The sequence below is a fragment of the Balaenoptera ricei genome, chromosome 18, assembly GCF_028023285.1.
Source record: "Balaenoptera ricei isolate mBalRic1 chromosome 18, mBalRic1.hap2, whole genome shotgun sequence".
In the NCBI taxonomy this organism is placed as follows: Eukaryota; Metazoa; Chordata; class Mammalia; order Artiodactyla; family Balaenopteridae; genus Balaenoptera; species Balaenoptera ricei.
The window spans coordinates 18,267,862-18,288,536 of NC_082656.1; the positions used below are offsets into that span (position 1 = coordinate 18,267,862).

The 20,675-nt window shown below is 35.6% G+C and overlaps 1 protein-coding gene across 2 annotated transcripts in view; it reads left to right on the forward strand.

Moving 5' to 3' along the window:
- KPNA3 (karyopherin subunit alpha 3) overlaps positions 1–20,675 on the forward strand; it is an 89,978-nt gene that overhangs the window by 36,611 nt on the left and 32,692 nt on the right. Inside the window, exons 2-3 of one of the 2 annotated variants that reach the window (XM_059902733.1) lie at positions 5,412–5,473; positions 13,535–13,579. In XM_059902733.1, coding sequence (XP_059758716.1) covers positions 13,538–13,579 — 42 coding nt within the window. In that variant the 5' untranslated portion in view covers positions 5,412–5,473; positions 13,535–13,537. The remainder of the gene's footprint in view (positions 1–5,411; positions 5,474–13,534; positions 13,580–20,675) is intronic. The other variant, XM_059902732.1, reaches the window with a different exon arrangement.

The window sequence follows — 20,675 nt, forward strand, 5'->3', positions numbered from 1 at the left end:
TTGCGGTACGCGGGCTTCTCATTGCGGTGGCTTCTCTTGTTGCAGAACACGGGCTCTAGGCACGTGGGTTTCAGTAGTTGTGGCACACGAGCTTAGTTGCTCCACAGCATGTGGGATCTTCCCAGACCAGGGCTCGAGCCTGAGTCCCCTGCATTGGCAGGTGGATTCTTAACCACTGCGCCACCAGGGGAGTCCTCATCTGGGATCTTGTTTGAAACAAATTCTTAACCCTTACCCCAGACCTGCTGCTGAGAAATCTGGGAATGGAGCCCAGCAGTGTGTGTTTTAACAAAGCCAGTTTATTGTGATGCAGGCTAAAAATTTGAGAACTACTAACCCAGAGCAAAGTGTAGTATGAGAAGGTGAATGAGAGTTCGAATTAGACTGGAGTGATACTGAGATTATCAGTGTTTTCTGGATCACATTCTTAGGACTGAAATCTGATGGGGAATTATTAGCATTAGTTTACACTCTGCATGACTCCAGTTTGGTGTGTTGATGCTACTGGTCACAAGTGAGACGGGAGGCAAAATGTCAATGGACCACAGCTATTGACAACTCAAATGCATGGTTGTATATCAGTAGTGCTATTTTCTTTCCTTTAAACGTTTAAAAAATTTTGTAACATTTGATATACAAAAATAGATAATGTAGATAAAAGTTTTGAAGCAATAATAAAAGAAATATCCATGAATCCAGTACTTAATTTAAGAACTAGAACAAAAGCTATCTCTCTGATTCCCATCCCTAGCTTCCTACCAGAAGTAATCCACGCCTAAGTAGTGACATTCTTGTTCAATTCTCCCGTCGCTGTACTGGCCATGGCAGGGCTGGGGAACTTGTACCCTGGGGGTTGGGCCTCTGTGTTGTAGTGAAAGTGCATGTGTGACTCCAAAGCCAGAGCATGTATGATTTAATTCCACATACAAAAGAAAAAAAAAAAAAGTAAGCCACTGCCATAAATGTGTGTAAATCATTACTTTGCTTTTCCAGATTTACCATATATGTCTGTATCCTGAAATAACATAGCATTTAATTTTGCTTGCTTGTTTTTTTATATGAAATATTCATACTGTATTTATAACAGGAAAAGATAAATTTTTAACATTTCTGGATTCATTTGTGTAGCTGTAGTTCATTCTTCCTCATTGCTGAGTAATTATTGTCTTACAATTCATGTTTTCTTTTTAATGAACATTTGAGTTGTTTTCAAAATTTTTTGCCATTACAAACCAATGACGCCAGAAACCACTTATATATATATATCTCATGATGAGTATATGTAAGAGTTTCTGTAGGATTTATACCTTGGAGTAGAATTGTTGTGTACTTGGGTATCTTTCATCTTTACCATATTTTGCCAAATTTTCTCCCCAAAATGGTTGTACCAACTGACATCTCACCAGTTGCTCTACATCTTCATGAACACTCGGTGATGTTATACCTACTAATGTTCTGGCAATCTTGAGTGCAAAATGGTGTCTCACTGTGGTCTTAATTTGTATCTTCTTGAGTAATGAGGTTGACCACCTTTTCATGTTGGCTATTATTGTTTTATCTTCTTTGAAATGCCTTTTCTTGTCTTTCTCCTGTCTTTCCCAGTGATGTATGAGTACTTTGTATATTCCGAGTATTTATTAATTATTGTTCATGCTTCAAGTATTCTTCCGGTTTGGTTTCTTTTTTCACTTTCTGTGTGGCATCTTTCAAAGAACAGAAATTCTAAATTTTAATGAAGTTATTCTTCTGGTTTTAGCAGTTTTGTATTCTGCTTAAGAAATCTTTCTCCACTTAGGAATCGTAAAGATATTTTTCTTTAAACACTCAATGTTGCTTTTATAAATTTTCAAACCATCTGGAGTTGACTTTTCTGTATGGTGGTATAGTAGGTATCTGGTTTCTTTTTTTCCCCCACATGGATAATTATTTGGCTCAGGACCATTTATTGAATGGCCTGTCTTTTTCCCAGTGGTCTGCAATGCCATCTCTATCATATCAAGTGTCCATGTATGTTTGGGTTTATTTGAGGGATATCTTATATTGGTGAATTTATTTTCTACTTTAATACGTATATACTTTATAATATATCTTTAAAAGGTAGTAATTTTTAAAATTACAGCTAAACATAATTAATAGTAGTAACTTAGTAGTAAATACCCAGTGTTCAGATTTCCCCAGCTGTCTTTTATATATAACACACACGCACACGTGCTAATGTATGTATAAATCACATTATAGTTTGTTTGGATCAGCATCCAGATAAGGTCCATGTATTGTGGTTGGTTGATATGTCTCTTAAATCTCTGTCAATCTATAGGTTCCTACTCCATTTCCCAAGCCACTCCCCCTTCCCCTTTTGCCTTGTTGCTTGTTGTTGTTAGAGAAATGGGGTTGTTTATCCTGAATTTTGCTGATTGCAACCTCGTGATGTTTAGTATGTCCTGTTCTTTTTATTTCCTGTAAATTGGTTGTTAAACGTAAAGCCTTTGTACCCTTCCTTCCTTCTTTCCTTCCTTCTTTTTCTTTCTTTCCTTCCTTCCTCCCTCCCACCCTCCCTCCCTTCCTTCCTTCTTTCCTCATTCCCTCCCTTCCCCAAGACTGATTTGTATGTGGTATTATATACTATAAAAAAACCAAACATTTTGAGATATAATTCACATACATATTCATATCTGCTCAATATGCTTATTTTTAGCATATTCATACTAAATATGAGTTGTGCAACCATCACCATATCCAATTTTAGAATGTTTTCATTACCACAAAAAGAAATGTTATGTCCTTTAGGAGTCATTCCCCATTCCCTCCTCCCCCCCCCAACTAATCTTCCTCCCTTCCTTCCTCCCTCCCTTCCTTCCCGTGCAGCTAGGCATGTGGAATCAGGGATCAAACCTGTGCCCCCTGCAGTGGAAGCATGGAGCCCTAACCACTGGACCTCCAGGGAATTCCTTAATCTACTTTCTATCTCTATAGATTTGTCTATTCAGGACATTTATATAAATGGAATCATATAATATGTAGCCTTTTGTGACTGATTTCTTTCATTTAGCATAATGTTTTCAAGGTTCTTGCATGTTATTAGTATACGTTAGTACTTCATTCCTTTCTATTGCCGAACGATTTTCCATTGTATGGATATACCACATTATATGTATCTATTCATCAGTTGATGGACATTTATTTCCACTTTTTGGCTATTGTGGATAGAGTTGCTATGAACATTCGTGTACAAGTTTTTGTGCAGGCATATGTTTTCATATTTCTTGGGTATATACTAGGAGTAGAGTTGCTAAATCATGTGGTGACTCAATGTTTAACCTTTTGAGGAACACCTAGACTGTTTTTCAGTAGCTACACCATTTTGCAATCCCACCAGCAGTGTATGAGAGTTCCAGTTTCTCCACATTCTCACCAGTACTTAGCTGTCTTCTTTATTTTATCCATTTTAATGGGTGTCTCGTGATTTTGATTTCTGTTTCTCTGATTGCTAATTATGTTGAACATCTTTTCATGTGCTTATTGACCATTTGTTTATCTTCTTTGGAGAACTGTCTATTCAGATCCTTTGTTCGTTTTAAAATTGTATTGTCTTATTATTGAATGGTAAGGGTCCATTTATGTCGTCTAGATACAAGTCCCTTATCAGATACATGATTTGCAAATCTTTTCTCATTCCATGGGTTGGCTTTTCACTTTCATGGGTAACATATAATTTTTATTAGGTGGTATATAATGTTGGGTTCTTTCTTTTTGTGATATTAGCAACCATTGATGAACATTGCCTAGATACATTAATTTGTTAACTGTTGTAAAGTGGTGGTATTTAAATTCTACAATTCCTTCTTTATAAGAATTCTGAGTTTGAAGTTAATGTTCCTTCAGCACATTGAAGATTATCATTTCACTGCCCTGGGGCCTCCATTGCTTTTCAGAAGTCAGCTTTGTCATAAATACCTTGAAACATGAATGAACCAGTTGTTGGCAAATTTAGTTTTTATTGTCCCAGAGCTATTGTTTTCTAACTGTATCACCACTCGACAGGCCAATTTTATATCCTTATATAGTCTTCTACCTCCTTCTCCCCAAGTAAAATTTTTACATTTGCTTCAATTAGTGTATTTAGAAAAACAGACTGGGTAGCCCAAGGAACAAGTATATAAATATCTGTATTGTAGAGAATTTTAAAAACAGGCTTATTTAGGTATAGTTTATATGTAGTATAATTTGCTCATTGTTAGTATAAAGTTTGATTTTTAGTAAATTTTTCAGTTGTGCAGGCATCACCAAAGTCCAGTTTTAGAATACTTCCATCACCCCAAAAAGTTCCTTCCTGTCCTTTTCTGAAATTATTTATTTATTTTTGTTATAGAGAGTCTTAACCTGGAGTTGTCAGAGGCTTTCTGATGGCTCTAAAACCACATGAAATTATATGTAAACAATATGTTCTATAGGGCCTGTGTTTTTAAAAGGGCAGAATTTTAATAAAGTGTCAATTATACAAATGCAGGCTTCTCTTGTTTTTAGGGTTGACTGGGGATATACAAATTACTGTGTTGAAAAGTTGCATAGGATAGTATGACTATGCTACCAACTGGATGCACATTTAGGTTCATAAATTTTTTTTAATTTTTATGGATTGCTTTTTCTTAAAGTTTAATTTTGTCATACACATATATAATTCATTTTCATACGGTTCTAAAGTCAAATGTAACCTAGTTTCCTTGAGCTCTCTACCTTATTTCCTCCCTATTCCCATATATTTATGTGTAAAATAGTTCTATGCAATCTATTTTATGTATTTCTTTCAGTATTTTTTTTTTTTTTTTTTTAGAGAAGGCTTTGGGTCTTTTTTTTTTTTTTTAATTTATTTTTGGCTGCATTGGGTCTTTGTTTCTCCACGCGGGCTTTCTCTAGTTGTGGCAAGCGGGGGCTACTCTTCGTTGCGGCACATGGCCTTCTCATTTTGGTGGCTTCTCTTGTTGCGGAGCATGGGCTCTAGGTGCGTGGGCTGTAGGTGCGTGGGCTTCCTTACTTGTGGCATGTGGGCTCAGTAGTTGTGGCTTGTGGGCTCTAGAGCACAGGCTCAGTAGTTGTGGCACACGGGCTTAGTTGCTCTGCGGCATGTGGGATCTTCCCAGGCCAGGGCTTGAACCTGTGTCCCCTGCATTGACAGGTGGATTCTAAACCACTCTGCCACCAGGGAAGCCCTTTCAGTATGTTTTTTGATATTTTAGAAGGTTTATATTTTTGTTATGGTGGTTAGTTAGCTTTATTTAGTCCCTTCTCTTTTAGTTATTATCTACTGCTTCCCTATTTTGTGCATTTTGGAAATTGGTAGTGACCTCTTCTTCGCCTCCTCCTCAGCATCTGATGTAAAATAGATCCTTTTTTTTTTTTTTTTTTTTTTTCAGGTAAGAAGTGGATTTATTTAGAGAGAAACACTCCCCAGACAGAGTGTGGGCCATCTCAGAAGGTGAGAAAGGCCGATCCTTTTTTTAGAAAGGTTTTTTTATAAAAAGGTTTGCTTGTTTATTTATTTATTTTTGTGGCTGTGCTGCGCAGCTTGTGGGACCAGGGACTGAACCGTGCCCTCGGCAGTGAAAGCACTGAGTCCTAAACCACTGGACCGCCAGGGAGTTCCCTTTAAAAGTTTCTAAAAATTGACCTTTATTTTGAGATAATTGTAGAGTCACATGCAATTGTAAAACATAATACAGAGAGACCCTTTACTCAGTTCCCCCAATGGTAACATCTTGGCAGCATTATAGTAAAATATTGATATTCATACAGTCAAGATATAAAACATTTCCATCACCACAGGGATCTCTCATGTTGCCATTTTGTAGCCATGCTCACTTCCTCCCATCCTGCCCCCTCCTCAGCCCCTGGCAACCACTAATCTCTTCTTCATTTCTATAATTTTGTTATTCCAAGAATGTTATATAAATGGAATCATATGGTATATAACCTTTTGGAATTGGTTTTTTTCTCTTAGCATAATTCCCTGGAGATTCATCCAAGCTGTCGCTTGTATCAATAGTTTATTCCTTTTTATTGTTGGATAGCATTCCGTGGTATGGATGTACCACAGTTTCTTTAAACTGCGAAGAATGTCTGGGTTCCAGGTTTGGGTTATTATGAATAAAGTTTCTATAAACATTTGGGTACAGGTTTCTTGTGAACATAAGTTTTCATTTTTCTGGAATAAATGTTCAGTAGTTGCTAAGTCCAAGGTATTTGCATGTTTAGTTTTTTAAGAAATGATTTTCCAGGTATTGTTTTACATTCCCACCAGCAATGTAGGAGTTTCTCCACATCTTCCCCAGCATTTGTGTTGTCTCAGTTATTTAATTTAGCTGTTCTGATAGGTGTGTAGTAATAACTCATTTTGGTTTTAATTTGCATTTCCCTAATAGCTAATAATATTGAACATCTTTTCATATACTTATTTGCCATCTGTATGTCCTCTGATGAAATGTCTCTTCATTTCTTTGGCCTGTTTTCTAATTTAATTGATTGTGTATTTTAAGTTTGAGTAAGAGTTCTCTGTATATTCCAGATACCAGTCCTTTATCATATATATGTGGTTTGCAGATATTTTTTTTCTGTCTCTAGCTTGTTTTTTCATCCTCTCCACATGGAAGCTTTCTCAGAGCAAAATGTTAACATTTTGATGAGGTCCAGTTTACCAGTTATTCCTTTTGTGGATCATGCTTTTAGGGTCAAGTCTAAGAATTCTTTGCCTAGTTCTAGATCCTAAAGTTTCTTTCTTAATTTTCTTCTAAAAAATTAGTTTATAGTTTTACATTTAAACATGATTCATTTTGTGTTATTTTTTGTGTAAGGTATGAGTCTTAAGTTGAGGTTCATATATTTGTCTATCAATATCTACCTGAACAGCATCATTTGTTGAAGAGTCTAACTTTCCTCCATTGAACTGCTTTCATACCTTTGTCAAAAGTCAGCTGAGCATACTTGTGTAGGTCTGTTTTGTGTTCTCTATTCTATTCCATTGAACAGTGTATATATTTCTTCATCAGTATCACACAAGTGTTTATTACTGTAGCTATATAATAAATCTTGGAGTTAGATAGACTGATTCCTCCCACTTTTTTTTTTTTCTCAAAATTGTTTTAGCTATTCTAATTACTTTGGCTTTCTGTATAAACTTTAGTATTACTGGGATTTGAAAGCAATTATGCTAAGTCTATATATCATTGTGAGGAAAATTGACATCAAGTTGAGTCTACCAATCCATGAACACAGTGTGTCTCTCCATTTTTTTTTAGATTCTTGAATTCCTTCATCAGTGTTGTATCATTTTCAACATCTATATCCTGTACATGTATTGTTAGGTTTGTACCTAAGTATTTATTTTTTTGAGAGATTATTAATGATATTGTTTGTATTTTTAATTTTGATGCCCATGTGTTCATTGCTAGTATATTGCTGGAGGAATCAGACTCCCTGCCTTCAGACTATACCACAAAGCTAAAGTAATCAAAACGGTACAGTACTGGCATGAACAGAAATATAGATCAATGAACAGGATAGAAAGCCCAGAAATGAACCCACACACCTATGGTCAATTAATCTTTGACAAAGGAGGCAAAAATATACAATGGAGTAAAGACAGTCTCTTCAATAAGTGGTGCTAGGACTTCCTTGGTGGTCCAGTGGGTAAGTCTCCACTCTACCAATGCAGGGGGCCCGGGTTTGATCCCGGGTCGGGAAACTAGATCCCGCATGCATGCCACAACTAAGAGTCTGCATGCCGCAACTAAGAAGTCCGCATGCCACAACTAAAGATTCTGCACGCCGCAACAAAGATGCTGTGTGCTGCAACTAAGACTCAGCACAGCCAAAATAAATAAATAAATATTTTTTTTAAAAAAGTGGTGCTGGGAAAACTGGACAGCTACATATAAAAGAATGAAATTAGAACGTTCTCTGTATTTTTAATTTTGATGCCCATGTGTTCATTGCTAGTCTATAGACATGCAAATTGATTTTTATATTTTTATCTTGTATCCTGTGACCTTGTTGAACTCACTTATCAGATCTACCATATGTGTGTGTGTATATATATCTGACATCCAGAGGCATCTGCCTTGTCTTTTCTCTTTTCTTTCTTTTTTTCTTTTTCTTTTTTTTGAAATCCATTAGTCTTTCTAATATATAATGGTATTGGTTTTTCTGGGTTGATTTCCCAGGTACAGTGTGTGCTTTTTCAGTATTTCATTTCAAGTCTTTTAGTTTCAGGATATTTTTCCCTTTAATTGTTATCTTTATTGTCACTTTAATTCTAATAATTTTCACCTTCATTTCTTTTTGATTAAAATTTTAGTTCTTTGCACATTCTGTATCTCTTAAGCATTACCTGTTGTGTTGTGTGATTGTTCTTGGTTAGGTTTCCTTTCTGAAATATTTTTTTATTTTATTTCAAATTCTTTCCTGATTTCTAGTACCTCATTACTGAGTTTTTCTAATTCTGATTATAATGTTCTTTCACATCTTCTATCATTCTCTAGGATATAATTTTTACATGTTTTGTTGGTACAGCTTTTTGGTAGTCTTTTAATGCATCATTCTGCTCCTTGTGTCTTATGGCATAGAATTTGACCCCAATCCTTTTATATTGTACACTTTATAATAGGTTTTCCTGAACTCTTTGGAGTGAGTGGTGGGTCAGGATAGCTTTTCTAGCTTTACCACTCTAGACCCCCTTCTTCTGTTTTTTTTTTTTTTTAAGTGATTAAATAAAAATATATATATATATTTATTTATTTATTTATCTTCCTATTTTCTGAGATCTGGCTCTTGTTTCACTAACCCACTTTTATCTGGATCCTCTCTTTACTTTGCCCCAATTGCGCATGTCTTGATCACTTGGAATTCTTTTTTTGTTTGTTTGTTTATAAATTTATTTATTTTTTCATTTATTTAATTTTTGGCTGCATTGGGTCTTCGCTGCTGCACGCGGGTTTTCTCTAGTTGCTGAGAGCGGGGGCTACTCTTTGTTGCAGTGAGCAGGCTTTTCTTTGCGGCAGCTTCTCTTGTTGCGGAGCACGGGCTCTAGGCGCACGGGCTTCAGTAGTTGTGGCTCGTGGGTGCTACAGCGCAGGCTCAGTAGTTGTGGCGCATGGGCTTACTTGCTCCGCGGCGTGTGGGATCTTCCAGGACCAGGGCTCGAACCCATGTCCCCTGCATTGGCAGGCAGATTCTTAACCCCTGCGCCACCAGGGAAACCCAGATCACTTGGAATTCTTTTCCTGGAAATTTCTTTTCAGTTATAGGGCTTTTTCCAGGTAGGGGGACTTCAGCCCCTTGTTTTTGAGTCTACTCTCGTCATATTTTACAATGTTAGCATGTGCAGAAGATCCCTTCCATTTGCAGATATTCTCAAATTGCCTTCTAAACTCTAGTGATTCATGATTTGGGGTTCTGCTCCCCTCAAGTCCTTCAGTTACCCAGTTACTTCTGCTCTTCTGTTTCCTTCTGCAGATATGCTGAGACCATGTGAGTCCTATAGTTGGTGATTTAACCAGATCCTTCTTGTATTTGAGAATTCGTGGGGTTACCTTGTCACCCAATCTTGTAGATTTTATCCATGGGATTTTGATTTGGCTGTCCTGGTAACTTTTTTTTTTGGCCGTGTGGCATGTGGAATCTTATTTCCCCTACCAGGGATTGAACCTGCGCTCCCTGCATTGGAAGCACAGAGTCTTAACCACTAGACCGCCAGGGAAGTCCCATCGAGAGGTTTTATTCAGGAGAATGGCAACACAGGTTTGCATTAAAAAAAAGAATGCTCTGGCTGCATTGTGGAAAACTGATTCAGTGCGTAGGAGAAGACTAGTTAGGAGACTAGTAGTGATCCGGGTGACATGTGACATGATGTTGGCTTAGTCTAGGATAGTGGCAATAAAGCTAGAAGGTTTGAATCCTATTTTGGTGACTCCATTAGATGTCAGAGAATGAGAGAGTGAGTAGACATGGATTATCTCCCAGGATGTGGGTTCTTGCAACTGTTTGGATGGTTGCACTGTTTCCTAATATTGGGAATATTCATGGAATCGTAGGGGGTGTTTTTTTTTGGGAGGGGAAGATGGGGGAGCAGGTGTGATATTTATAAGCAGCTGAGTTTGAGGCCTTACAATGATCTGTCCTCTAATCTTAAGCATACATACGTGCACACATATTTTAATTCTTCAGCAAGCCTTTTCCTGACCCTCTGATCGTGTCTCCTGATATAGAACTTTATTATTTACTTTCCTATCTTAACATTTAACAGACTCGTGTTACTGCTTATTATTACCATCTTTTCCCCTAGAACAGCTGCTGGCAAACTTTTTCTTAAAAGGAGAGAGAGTAAATATTGTAGGCTTTCTGGGCCAAGAGACAAAAATTAAGTTAATGTAGACACTTAATATCATTTATAATGTAACCACTTAAAAATATACGAACTATTCCTGTGGGGCCCTGCAAAAATAGACAACTTGCCAGAATTGGCCCATAGGCTGCAGTTTGCTCACCACGGTACTAGATTGTAATTGCTATACTTGCCTCCTAGTTGCAGGCATATTGCCGTGGAGCATTTTGGTTGAATTTAGTAAATTTTTGTCAAATGAGTGAATATTATACTTACAGATTTGAAGCCCAGGCGAGAGAGCTGAATAAAGATAGATATTTGGGAGTGGTCTTCAAACAGTAATTGAAGACATAAGAGTAGATGAGATCACTTGGGAAGAATGTAAGGGAGGAGAGGCCCTAAGAAGAAGCCTTTTTCTGTAACTTAAACAGAGAGGAGAATGAGTGATGACTAACTCAAAGGTACTTGTATCATAGATGGTAGTTAGTACCTGTTGCTAACTGACCTAAGCCATTTGGCCATTTACACTCATAGGTTCTTTTGGATGAATAGGAGGCCTTTAACTATATAGGTAGGTGAGGGCAATAGGTGGTTTTCCTTAGAAATTTTACTATCAGTGAGTTACATTATTTTTTTTCTTTTTTCTTTTTTTTTTTTCTTTCTTTTTGGCCGCTCTGCGTGGCTTGTGGGATCTTAATTCCCCAACCAGGGATTGAACCTAGGCCCTTGGTAGTGAAAGTGCTGAGTCCTAACCACTGGACCGCCAGGGAATTCCCAGTGAGTTATATTATAATAAAATAATAAAACAAGCCTTAGACAGAATTTGCTACCCATACAAACATGTATTAGCAAGCAGTCACAAAAAGTCATATAGCTTGTTTTATGGGTTTAGCTCTTTTAGACTCTACTACCTTGTAATAAAACTTCAACTCTAAGCAGATACCAGAAAGATCTGACTAGGATTAGCGGACAGAATCCTCCAAGATGGGGTGGGACACAGGATCAAAAGGAAGCTTAGACTCAGAAACTTCTCTGAAGACAGATTGCAGGGCTTGTCAGATTCTTAAACCTCAAACAGGTAAGAATCAAGACACTTGTACAGTATTTCTAGTTAATCCATATATCTTGAACAATTGCAGTTCAGCAATATAAAATTATTTCCAACATCTCTTATGCTAATTAACAAACACATGTCTAAATTCAGATGTTGATATTCGAAACACTTACTAATTGGGAGCTAACCTCTGATTTGGCACTTCACATGCTAACTAACCGCCTGTGAAGTGTGGATTCCTAATTTAGAGTACTTCAGAAGTTAACTCATCACTTCTATCCAGGCTGAAGTAGTATTTTAATGGAAATTACAGTGTAGCAGTAACTTGATCATATTTTGGAGGGGATAGGCTGCCTGGGTCTTTTTGTTGTGTACTATCTTATAACAATTTGTAAACAATCAAATGTAGTAGTTATTGCAATGAAAATACTTTTTCTTCTCAGCTCTAGTAACAATTGGATTAGATGTTTATACAGGCAAATTTTGACAATTGGTGCAATTCTAATCTTCAAGTGAATAAAGACAGCTTTCTTTACAGAGTGATCAAGTAACACTTCATTAATATTGGTATTTGATTGCTCAATATTTATTACAGTTTGTATGATTAATTTATACATAAAGCGTTCTCTGTATTGATAGTGTTGAAGCCTAAATGCAGAAGCATATTAAATATAGAATTAGATTCAGGGCTCTTTCTTTGTACTGTTGAACCCTATTAGTGTTAATAGTTTTATCAGTGCATCATTCCATCACATTAAATAAATGTTACTAATTTGAATTTTGTTAGGCAGTTTTGTTTATATTTAATATATATCTATATTTAAGCACGAGTTTATATCTAGGTTAATATTTCAATATATTTAACAAAGTTTGTAATTTGGGTTCCATGGGATATTTTTTCCCTGCAAAGAGATTAATTTATCACTGCAGTTTAAGAAAACTTGACAGAGGTGCCATAACAAAAGAATCATTAAATAAAATAATAGCATACTGCATCTAGCCGTATACTAAAATAATAATATACCATGACATGTAGCCTTTATTCTGAAAATGTAGCCATTTATCATATTTGTATGTGTAATAAAGTAATCCATTATATCACTATGTCAAGGGGAGAAGGGATAGCTAGTCATTTCACTAATTCCTGTTAAGACATTCCTGATAAAGCCTCTTAGTAAATTGTAGAAGGATACTTCTTTATCTTTTGATACAAAATATCTATCCCAAATTTATTTTAATTTTTATGCGATTTTAAGGCCATGACAGTGAGGCATTTACTTTTTTTAAACATGAATCATTTGCAATAGAATACATTAGTTGCAAGAGAGGCCGCGATAATGAGAGGCCCGCGCACCGCGATGAAGAGTGGCCCCCACTTGCCGCAACTAGAGAAAGCCCTCGCACAGAGACGAAGACCCAACACAGGCATAAATAAATAAATAAAATAAAAATAAAAACCCAAAGTTTAAAAAAAAAAAAGAATACATTAGTTGCAAGCATCAAAAATCGGCTCTGGCTGACTTAAGAGCAAAACCATAATTTATTAGAAGAATATGAGGTAGTTCAAAGAATGAGTTACGGACACCAGGTAACTAGGAACATAGCAAGTTCAGGATATAGGCATGGTTCACTACCTTGTCCAAATGCTTCCTTTGGAAATTAATACGCTTTTTTTTTTCTTTCCATTTTGCTCTAGGTTTAGAGTTATAGGGGAGAGTTCTGCTGGCTGAGTTTAAGCTCATGCCCTATTTTTGCTAGGAGGAAGTGAGATGCTTTAATAGATGGTTCCATCAAGACTGTACACAATAGAGAGTATATAACTCCCCATAGAAACCTGGGTGCAGTTAGGAAACGGGGATGGATCCTAGGCAGCCAAGCTCTACCTCCCACTCCCCACAAAACTAACCAACAGATACCCAGTAAAATGGACAGGAGTTTTGGCTTTTTAACCTCCTGTAGTTCATCATTTAAAGTCTAAAACTGATTAATCCTTAATCTTTAAAAATAGAATCTTAAACAAATTTAAATCTTAAATGCCAGAGACCTTAATTTATGTACTAGCAGTATCAATATTTAGATACTTATGAAATTTTTGTTTTTCTTTTTAGACAATGCGAAGACACAGAAATGAAGTGACAGTTGAACTGCGAAAGGTAAGAGTGATTTGTGTTTAATAAAAAATAATTAGATTTTTTCTGATGTTAAAATTTTGTATAACTTGAATAATGAAAATACTACGACAAATTAATGGGCATCCCTAAAACTACACAGCATAAAAATATATCATTAAATAATCTATAATGGTATACATTTATAGAAGCTTCCATTTATTGAGTTACCAAGCACTGTGTGAAGTACTTTACCACTGTCATTGAAATTCTCACAACATCTGATGAAGTTGCTATTGTTTTCTCTTAATAATCTCTTTCTATGTGGGCTGTGTGCTAGACAGAATTCCTCCACCTTCCTCATGTAGAAGTTCCATGTCCTTGTTAAAGACACTTTAGAAAAATAAAGTAGAATAATCTTATATCTTACCAATTGAATGCAACTGCTGTTAAAATTTATTTTATTTTCTTCCATTATTTTTGAATTACCTTCATTAGATTGTGTTTTCATGCAAGCAGATTTTATTTTAAGCAAATTTTAATTACCATTTAACAAAGTACACATAATAAATTCTGTCTATATACATGTACATTAAAAAAAATAGATTTGAAACTTATTTCTAAATCTTTGTGTTTGTCTTAGATTAGATTTTCTTGATCTAATTCACTCCTAAAACTCATATATTAAATTATCATCTTGAAACTTTTCAGTTTTAGAAAGAAAGAAGGTCTTGATTCTGAGAGTACACACTCTCTCAGTGAGTCACTAGAATCAAATGGACCTGTGCATTTATTTACTCAATAAGTATTATCGTACCCACTTTGTGTTATTAATTTTTACTCAGCATCGATCTTATGCTCCTTGGTATAGTATATAGTTCCTGAGATCCATTCTCCTGTACCCCCTCTGCTCCATTTTTTATTAAATTTGAAAAATACTTGCTAATCCCATGTTCTTTCAACTCCTTAACTTCATGGGTACTTACAGATTAACATCAGTGCAAGTTTTTTCAGCTCCTTGGGTCATTTGGACCAGAGAAGTGAACTAAGCCTTAGCTTAATAAAGTAAGGTGAGCTCCTTGCCAGTCGTAACACTTTGGACTTAGCTTCTTTTTCTTTTCTTTTTAACTTTTTATTAACATATAACACACCTACAGAAAAGTCGACACAACTTAAGTGTACAGCTTGATGAATTTTCACAAAGTGAACATATCTGTGTAACCAGCTCCTAGATCAAGAAAGAAACACTACCTGTATCCCAAGGCCCCTTCACAGTTTCTGCTTTCCCCCAAAGGCAACCATTATCCTGATTTCTAACATTATAGATTATTTTACATATTTTGCATATTTTGAACTTTATATAAATAGAATGGTGTGTATCCTTTTGTATCTGGTTTCTCATTCATCATGTAAAGATCATTCTCTGTAATAGAGCTGATAGGAATAAAATTGGAATTAAGTAATTATTCATTTATTGTTATCTCTTCACATTACACCAGCTCTCCCCAGATGTGAACCTTCACTTTCCCTTAACTTCTCATGCTTGGAATACAATTCTGAGACTTTTGTATTGGTCTTAGTATTACTCAGAATCCTCTCCTGTTTTAAGCTTTTTTGCCCTTCTGATATGCTTATAAATCTAAGCTATTCACTTATATTTATGTTTGGTGATTTGTTCCTTTTATAGTTGTGCTGCCCTCTGTATTTAATTTATAGAATTAAAATTTCTTGCTTAATCAGAGTACATCTTTTTAAATACTCACCTTGGTTTCTTTAGAGACAGCTTTCTTATCTCTTCTTTTTTTTCCTTCTGGATAACATTATTTCCTTTCCAATTACTATGATTAATTCCTGAAAAATCCTTGTAGGAGGATCAAAATGAAATTAACTGAAGAAATCTCAAGCAGTTCCTTATTTCACATTTCAGAATTCCCTAAGTAAGCAGCAGAAAGTGACCCTTTCCTGAAACAAAGCCTATACTTCAAAGCTTACTTGATTTTGATATAATTCTCCAGAGATGGGTAGAGCCCTTCAAAAGAAGATTCCTCCACTCTTTATGGTCAGAGTGTCTGCCTCTGATTTCAGCCTTGCTGTCTCTATTGCTCCATTGAGGAGATGGTCACAGCATTGTTATTACTGACATTGAGATTCTTGAAAATACAAGAAAGAGAGCTAGTTTCCAGTTTCTTAGATGAGCTCTACACACTTCTGTTAGATGGTAAGCTTCTAAAGTGAAGGTAGTAACCACACTCCCCCACCCAGCCCCGACCCCCAACCCCAGTACTCCCAGGTCTCTCTCCTAGCCCATCCCAAAATGCCCAGTCAAATTCTGGACATGTAGTTGGTACTCATTACATGCTCATGTTCAAGAATTTAATTGAATTATGATATCTTAAATTTTTACTTAAATTTAAATCATTTATTGAAGCTTTAAGAAAAACACTTTAGATATAGAACAGTGCTCAGAAGCACTGATCTGTGACAAGTCAGGGAGCTTGTGTCAAAATGTTAAACAAGACACTGCTTCCTTTACCATGAAAGTCTTTCTGCCTAAATAAATGAATAATGGGACTAAATGGTGTGTTCATTTTCACAGTTGATTACTAGCACAAGTTCCTTATCTTGTAGCAAACCTACAACAAATAGTTCGAGAACGTTTAGCCAGTGACCATACTTTGAATAACACTGATACTGATCTATAAAAATTGAGGGTGAAATCTAGTTATTAATATGTAGTGCTTTACTGGCCTCAGACTCTTTTTGTTTGAACTCTTTTGTTTTCTTTTGTCTCCTTGATCTCTTGCTTTCTTATTTAATTAGGCCCTTATGCATCAACATTTACACAGAAGTCTGTATTTCTGTTTTATATCATGTTGTAAACAGAGTTACATAGGAATTAAATAACTTGTGTAAAGTCACACAGCTGAAAAATGGCAGAGCTGAGCTTTTAACCATTATGCTATAATGCCTCTCAATGTAAATGTTTAAGTGAATAATGCCTTATAAATTGAAAATTGATCCAAAACCTGTCACTGGCATTTATAACTTTGGCACATTGTATTAAACTTGATATAATCTTCTCTTGGTGATTGATCAGTCAGATATGCCATAGTACTTTACTATCATTGGATCTGGGATCGGGGCAGGTTGAGTTCTTACATAAAGAAAAACACCACCAAAATGCCCATTGGACTGATCAGATCCAGTACTTGTTTTAGTTGTCTGACTTAAGTAGAGGAAGCATCATATGGTCATATCAATTGATGCTGAAAAAGCATTTGACACCCCATTCCTGATAAAACTCAACAAATTAGATGTAGAAGGGGATTACCTGGACTTGATAAACAGCATCTACAAAAAAACCCATAGCTAACATCATACTTAATGGTGAAAGACTAAATGCTTTCCCCCTAAGATCTGGGAACAAGACATGGATGTCCATTCTCACCACTCTTATTTATTGTAGTGCTGGAAGTTCTAGCCAGTGCTGTAAGTCAAGAAAAAGAAATAAAAGACATAATTTGGAACAGAAGAAATAAAACTCTCCCTATTTCTAGATGACATAATTATCTATGTAAAAAATGCTGAAGAATCTACAAAAAGGTTTCTAGAACTAATAAGTGAGTTTGGCAAGGTCACAGAGAACAAGATCACACATAAAAGTTAATCACTTATATATGCTAACAGTGAGCTTGCAGAAACCAAAATTAAAAGCACAGTGCCATTTATAAGCACTCCAAAGAACATAAAATACCTTGATATACATTAAGAAAACATGTATAGGATCTGTATGCTGAATATTATAAAATGCTGATGAAAGAAATCAAATAAGACTTAAGTAAATGGAGAGGCATATACTGTGGTCATTGACTTAGTAAAGATGCCTGTTCTCAAATTTATCTGTTGTTATCAAACTCTCTCCAAGGTTTTTTTGTAGACATAGACAAGCTTATTCTAAAACGTACATGGAAAGGCACAAGCTCTAGAGGAGCTAAAATAATCCTGATAAAGAGTAAAATAGGAGCAGTTGCTCTACCCAATATTAAGGCTAATAGAATAGCTACAGTAATGAATACTGTGTGGTATTGGCAGAAGGATAGACATCAGTGGAACAGAGATAGAGCCCAGAGATCAACCCGTACAAAAACACCTAACTAATTTTTGGCAGAGGTGCAAAACTAATTTAATGGATGAAGGATAGCATTTTAAACAAATGGTACAGTACTAGAACAATTGGACATCCATAGGCAAAAAGAAAAGAAAAAGAACCTCAACCTAAATCTCACACCTTATACAAAAACACAAAATGGATCCTAGGTGTAAAAGTAAAGCATAAAGCTTTTAGAAACAAAAAATTGGAGGAAAATCATCAGGATCTAGAACCAGGCAAAGAGTTCTTATACTTCACCACAAAATCATAATCCATAAAAGGAAAATCGGATGTTAACAAATTTAAAAATTTTGCTCTGGGAAAGCCCATGTGAATAGGATGAAAATACAAGCTAGAGACTGGAAGAAAACCGAATATCCATTACAGGACTGGTATCTAGCATATGAAATGAACTCTTAAAGCTCAGTAGTAAAAAAAACCCCAGACAGTCCAATTAGAAAATGGGCAAAAGATATGAAGAGACATTTCATTAAAGAAGATATACCAACAGCAATCATGCTGCTGCTGATGATGATTAATGCATCATTAGCCATCAGGGAAATACGGACTAAGACAAACTAAAAGCCTGTATCAGAGTGGCTAAAATAAAAAAATAGTGATAATACCAGATGCTGGTGGGGATACAGAGAAACTGGATCACTCATACATTGCTGGTGGGAATGTAAAATGGTACAGACACTCTGGAAAACATGCAAACTACTGATAGAAGCAGCAGCTTGCATGAATTTCTAGAGAATTATGCTGGGCAAAAAAAGCCCATCACAAAAAGATTATATACTGTATGATTCCATTCATAGAATATTTTTGAAATGATAAAATTTTGGAGATGGAGGACAGATGAGTGGTTACTGGGGGTTGGTAGGGGCCGGGAGGTGAGAGGGCATTTTCTGGTTTTGGAACTGTTCAGTATCTTGACTATAATGGTGGATACAAGAACATATACAGGTGATAAAATTGTATAGAACTAAATACACATAAACACACATACAGTGAATGCAAGTAAGACAGAAAATCTGAAGTGGATTGTATCAATGTCAGTGTCCTGGTTGTGATGTTTTACTATAGTTTTGCAAAGTGTTACCGTTGGGGAAACCTGGGCAAAGTGTACGAGGGATTTCTGCAATATTTCTTACAACTGCATGCAGATTTACAATTATCTCAATAGAAGTTTTAATTAAAAAACCCTGAATTAGTAAATTAGAATCCATTTGAAAAGAAGAAAAGCAGCCATTTGTTAAGATCAGTTAAGTGATTCTGCAGGAACAATAATTTGTGTTAGGTTGTCAGATTTTTACCTGATTGATGAACAAGTAATGTTGTTTTTTTTGGTTTTTTTTTTCCTCCAATTTTCAGTTGAGGTATAACACACTGAGCAGAGTGCCCAAAATGTAAACATAATATATAAAACTCCTGGGTGAATATTCATGTAACCACCCAGCAGTAGTGTCACTTCATAAATGTTTATATTGAGGGGAAGATCTATCTTGTGAGCATTTTTTTTCTACCTCTATAGAAGCATTTAGATGCAACCAGAGTTGGACTACGTCTTAAAAAAAAGCAAGCAGTAGAATATATTTAAGAAACAGTCTCTGTAGCCACCACAGTCTCAGCTCTGCAGTCTCTGGGTTCAAATCTTTACTGATATTTCCCAGGTATATAATTTAGTTTAGCCAGGTTCTCTGTGTCCCCATTTATTCATCTGTAAAATAAAGATTTAAGTTTTACAGGACTAGCACTAGATAAAGATTTAAAACAGTGAGGGTATTGCTGGGTAAAAACAAATTTAAGTTTGAAGTGTGGCTCGTAAATAATTATCTGTCCTTCATCACATATGTAAGAAGTGACTGCTGACTTGTTCCATATATTTAGGTATGGGATTGCAAACTACTTTTTCAAGATGGAATGAAAAAGAAGAACTTTATATAGAGATTAATAACAGAATTTGTTAAGTCAAAAAATATTAGGTCAAGTCATAAGAAATTGCCTGTAATTAAGCTTTTTGATCTACAAAGTGGCAATTCCATGTGGTTCAACCGAATGTCAGAAAACAGAAGATCTAAAAAGTATTAAATACATACATGGGATAATAGATTAATAATGGATTTCTAAAGGAACTTTAAAATGGATGTAATCTGTGTGTATGTGTTTGGAGATAAGGTAGGTGTTGAAACTAAGCCAGTTTCCATATCCTCTGAGGTCCCCTCCCACTTGACAAAAGAAAAAGATACCTTTTATAGGTGCTGAATTTATAGTACAGTCTCTAAGAGGGTAAAAATCTCTAGGTGACAAGCAAAAGGACAGTTTAAGTTACTGGTTTTGGTGACGCCTCCTTTAATGGTTAATCACATCACCAGAAACCTGCCCAGAGACTGATTATCTTAACTTGGGTTGTACATATTTTTTTGCTGAGAGTGAAGTATGACTTTCGTGCCCTAGGGTGCCCAAAATGGACTGTGTTAGGATGTTTTCAGTTCAAATATGAAGGTTGTTACTTAATTTTTGATAAAAGAAACAACTTACTAAGATGGTATAATAATACTAAACTTGTGTATGCCCAAATATATGTAAGCCAAAATTGACAAAATTACAAGGAGAAATTTGTCAAAGACATAATCATTGTGGGAGAACTTTTGTCAACAGTAAACACACTAGTTAACAGGAGGTAGAAAGGTAAATAGCTTAATATGTGAATATTATCTAATAAACACATATAAACCCCATGCATATTTGAAAATTGGTTTTGTGATAGTATAAAGCCATAGTTGCTACCCTGTGCAGTGAGGTACCATGGGGCTCCATAGTGAATCAAAGGAATACCTTGGGATATTCTAAATTTTTGTGAGAAACATAGTGACACTTAACATTTCAGATACCACAGAATCATTAGATCTTGAAATAGTTCACAATTTAAACATTAGATTGCACTGTGTTTTTTTCAATCACATATTTTGTCTGAGTGAAATAAAATTA